Source organism: Diorhabda carinulata, chromosome Y, assembly GCF_026250575.1.
Source record: "Diorhabda carinulata isolate Delta chromosome Y, icDioCari1.1, whole genome shotgun sequence".
In the NCBI taxonomy this organism is placed as follows: domain Eukaryota; kingdom Metazoa; phylum Arthropoda; class Insecta; order Coleoptera; family Chrysomelidae; genus Diorhabda; species Diorhabda carinulata.
The window spans coordinates 1,454,762-1,459,138 of NC_079473.1; the positions used below are offsets into that span (position 1 = coordinate 1,454,762).

Consider the following 4,377-nt stretch of genomic DNA (forward strand, 5'->3'; position numbering starts at 1 on the left):
ATAATTTTCAAATGGAAATGCTGACGAATTGTCTAGTGGCCCGAAATTTTCAACGTCATCTGCCAAATGTAATAAGAAATGTACATTGTAAACTAAGAACTCTAATCCGTAGATCTTTTCACTGTGCGTTACGAATAAATGCAAAAGTTGGCGCGCAAATGGAACTCCGAATTTTTCAATATGGCGTTTAGAAATAAGTATCATAATTGAACAATGAAATAGCAAAAAATGCTCATATATTGCCAAATCGACATTCCCATACAAAGCAACTGGCCCAATATACAGTAAAAATGTTCGAAATTCCTTTGCTTTCCAATCTGCCAACTGAGACAAACTGCGCCCTTTCCGATTGAATTCTACTGGAATACATTTACTGAGAAAAACAATTTTTTCAGATACATTTTGAAATGCAGTAGAGCTCATTTTGGCTCGGCTTGCGCGTCCTGTCCAAATACGCAAAAGTTTTTTCATTACACCTAGACAAACTAGGTGCATATAGTCTAAAGAAAAGACATAGATCGAATCTATAGGAAGAGCTATTAGAGGAGATTCTCCATGATGATGAGATACATCAATTTTAGTCCAAAAAGATTCGTTATCTCTCTTGTTAAAAGGTAAATTTTTGAAAATGACACGTCCCAAGTGTTCTCCAGAGTTTCGCACCTTTCACAGGAACTATACCCTGAATGGGTCTTCACACATTTCAGATATGCGCGCGCAGGAGCATCGCAAACAAAGCTGTGAAATTTTACTTCATGGATATTATTATTAATTTCAATGCCCGTGGTAAGTAAGTTCGATAACTCAATTAAAAAATCTTCTAAAAACGCTGACAATAAATTTGGTTTGCCACTTCCTAAAAAAGAACCAACAACAAACGGCTCACTCTTAAAATTTTTTACAAGTGCTAAAATGGGCCAGAGATCATGTTTCTGACCATTTCTATAAATGGGCAGTCCATCTACATTAAATGAAATGTTGATAATGCTGTACTGAGAAATATTAGGTACTGACAATAACTTTAATTTTAAAGCGTTAACAAGTCCAAAATGACAATATTCGCCATTTAACAACGATTTTGTTTTCGTTTCTCTGGGCGTTTTCAGCAGCGTTCGACTGTCTAACGGTAACTCATTATGGTATGGATGCAAGATATGCAAGAGATGAGTAACTACTGTACGTCGAACGTACCTTGAAGCTGCCCAGTTTGACAATTTCGAATCCAAATCGCTAGGCGGCGGTTCATTAGGAAATAAATCGTTAGGGGGCACGTTACTGGAATAGGAAGTCAAATGGTTGTATAACGTCGCATCATTGAAGAGCAAATTTTCATTAGGCGAGTTTACATTAAAATCTAAATCTCTTGAGGAACAGGTGTCATTTTCACTTTCACACATTGAATCAGCAAAAAAAACGGAATTTGATGATTCATTGGAATCATTATTAACTATTAAAGATGTATTATAACAATTCTGACTCACAGGTGCTAAATTTGCTTCTGCCACCCTTCTGTAGAGTTGTCTTTGACTAACAACACTTTTTTTCTTACGGGTTGCCATGCTGCTGCTTTTTCAATTTCTCTGGTGCATGTTTCAACCACACCTTGATGGTATCTTCTATTTCTTTCTGACTGACTAGAGGGGAGCTTTTTCTTACAGCACCTAAAAATGTTGTTTCAGATTAATAATAAGTATGCACCTACAAGTGAAAACACTTACCAATAATCACATCCTTTACGTTTAAGTTTTTAAAAGCCTTTTTCTCACCTCGTTTGCCACAAAAATTCCAATTAGTTGCAAGAGAATAAGTGAACAAAAAATTTAAAATCCGGTTTGTATGTCCAGTAAAATCTCTCCCTCCAAAAGTCGATAGATATGCCGACTGGAATCACATAATTTAAATTGTAAAATACATATTAAGTGGTACAGAACACCCACCAAAGCCAGGCAATTATTTTTTTCACTCAGGTATGTTTCCAATTTGGTAATATCCTCTTGAGAATTCAAAGGAAACTGTACGCCTATATCATCTGGTAAATCTGTATTACTGGCGTGATTGCCACTGCGATCTTGTTTTCGGATCCACTGCAAAATTTGATTGTTCTGTTCTCTAATGGTCTTCAATAAAGTGATTACATACGCCAAACAACTTTTTGCTGCCGTCCGCCATTACGCGCACACGCGTTCACACCAGCAGTCCAGCACGCATGCGCCTGCACGTCTCGTATCGTATCGTGGCATTTCGATTAAAAACGCGCCAAAATTAAATCTTGGTCGACAGCCTCGACAGGAATCGATGCTAAAAATAATTGTTTCCTACTAATAAAATAGTTAAATAATTGTTAATTACAACATTCTCACTTCATCTTTAAATTCAAATTGCATTTCCACTTAAAACGTCAGTTTAGTATTTTCATTGCTAATTAATGAATTTATATTTATATCCAAATTTTAGGTAAACAACAATTTAAAATGTACAATTTTTTATAAAGCACGTATAGGGCTTAGTTTTTGTAATAAACTTTCGTTCTAATTTTTTTTATAGTTGATTAAAAAGCACTTAAAACGACCGAAAACAAACGTACGAAAGACGTCTCTAGACGACGTCAAAATGACATCTGAAATGTCACGTCATATGGACGTCGCTTATTGGTCTACGACGTCGCCGACTAATAATGTCCAATAATTGACGTCATTATAACGACACTGTGCTGCTTGGGCAAGGTGATGAATTTTAGGTTGGAACTCAACAACAACGAAACTACCTAACAATTACATATTTAGTATCCTTTTTGTCTATTTTTCGACATTATTTCATTGAATTTTCTTCTTCTTCTTGATTCTAGGCCTATTCCGTTTTTTTTTTCGTAATTTTTGGAATACAAATAAAAATTTGACGTTTTTTAAAACAAAAGACTCCAAAAATCAAGAAAATTCAGAAGTATAAACATATTAAAAGGTCTAAAAAATAAGAAATTAAATATTAACATATACAAAAGTCAGACAAAGCTTTCGAAAAATCAGATATCTATGCAGGAGCTTTCGAGGGCTTAAATGCACTTAGAATACACAGTTTATCTTCAGTTTCTGAAGATGATATAACTTGGTTATCGAAACGAGGCGTCAATATATATCGGAGTGAACAATGTATTCAGTCTGTTTGGTTATATAGCCACTGCTTTTTATGAATAAATCCCATGCAGTACTCTTTATCACGAAATAAACTTCTACATTTCGTATAAACAGTATAATAATCCGTATAAAACGGATATTTTAAATTTCAAGAAGTCATAAAAAAACATCACGAACCCCTAATAAAACAAACAATATCCAATAGAAAGTTTGAGTATTGAATTAAATTAAATTAATATTAAGTTTTACGAATTGAGAAACGTAATTGGCTAAAAATCGATTAGTTACGATTAAATAATAATCGATTATGATCGATTATTCAAGTGGTAATCGTTTTGATTGTCAAGATATGCCAAAGCGTTACATTACGCAATGAAATTCGAATTTCCAGAAAATGTGGCTTGAAATATAAGAAAAAAGTTTTTCCTAAGCAATTATTCACATCTTTCTTCCGGTCAAGTGTGAAATAAGGACTCAAAAATCCCAACCGTTTGAAAGGTATACCAATTTAGTCCAAAATTTAATTCCTTCTGGCGTTTAGATTAATGCCACGACGTTAAGCTGATTTATATTGTTCGTTAGTCTTACCAGTTTAGTAGAAATTGTGGAACATTACTCCGCAAAGAAAACTGTCGGCTTTTTATTTATCTTTCGGATTTTAACTAAATTAAAAATTAAAGTAAATCAATCTACTAACTAAAATCTACAGTAAAATATCAATACCATCACGATCGAGTCTTCAATATTGAAACATTTGGTCTTCGAAGGTCGTACGGTCTCGTATAAACTTTGCTACACAATATTTTACTGTTTATAACGAACTAGCAATCTCGCCCTGCGTAGAATTCAGTTCAACTTTCATATTATTTAGGCTAACGCCTTTCAAATAAAAGTTTTGTATAGATTGTGTACTTTTTAATATTTTTCAAATAACTACCTCCATCTTTAGGTCAGGCTAGGTACTTGTGGGAGCACCCACTACACTGAAATTTCTCTAAAACGGCCTCGTTGAGAATTTTTTTATTCGGAATATTTTTCGCAACGTATTTTATTTTGGGGGATATTTTATGTCTTTTTTTTCCAGGATGTAAATGAAGTTCTAACGGCTTGTAAAACTTTACTTTGTATACGTTTTTATTAATTCATCCTCCTTAATAAATAAAAGCGTGGAGGGAAAAAGTTGGAAATGGAAAACAAAAGGTGAACCTCATCGTCGAGTTTATAAACTGTGTTACAGAGAAATTTT

At 33.9% G+C, this 4,377-nt stretch overlaps 1 protein-coding gene across 1 annotated transcript; it reads right to left on the reverse strand.

The window, feature by feature from the left end:
* Positions 1–643: 643 nt before the first annotated feature.
* LOC130902984 (uncharacterized) lies at positions 644–2,713 on the reverse strand. The gene is made up of 4 exons (XM_057815271.1): positions 2,140–2,713; positions 1,938–2,084; positions 1,719–1,881; positions 644–1,661 (listed from the first exon to the last, which is right to left on the reverse strand). The coding sequence occupies exons 1-4, from the start codon at positions 2,167–2,169 to the stop codon at positions 1,546–1,548; spliced, it is 456 nt and encodes a 151-aa protein (XP_057671254.1). The 5' UTR covers positions 2,170–2,713; the 3' UTR covers positions 644–1,545.
* Positions 2,714–4,377: the final 1,664 nt, after the last annotated feature.

What these genes read in the sequence shown, in the direction of transcription:
- LOC130902984 (XM_057815271.1), bottom strand. Translation starts at nt 2,169, where the DNA reads ATGGCGGACGGCAGCAAAAAGTTGTTTGGC. An exon ending in GCAGCAAAAAGTTGTTTGGC is followed by an intron (nt 2,085 to 2,139) that starts GTATGTAATCAC and finishes CAAATTTTGCAG; the next exon opens with TGGATCCGAAAACAAGATCG. An exon ending in AAAATAATTGCCTGGCTTTG is followed by an intron (nt 1,882 to 1,937) that starts GTGGGTGTTCTG and finishes ATGTGATTCCAG; the next exon opens with TCGGCATATCTATCGACTTT.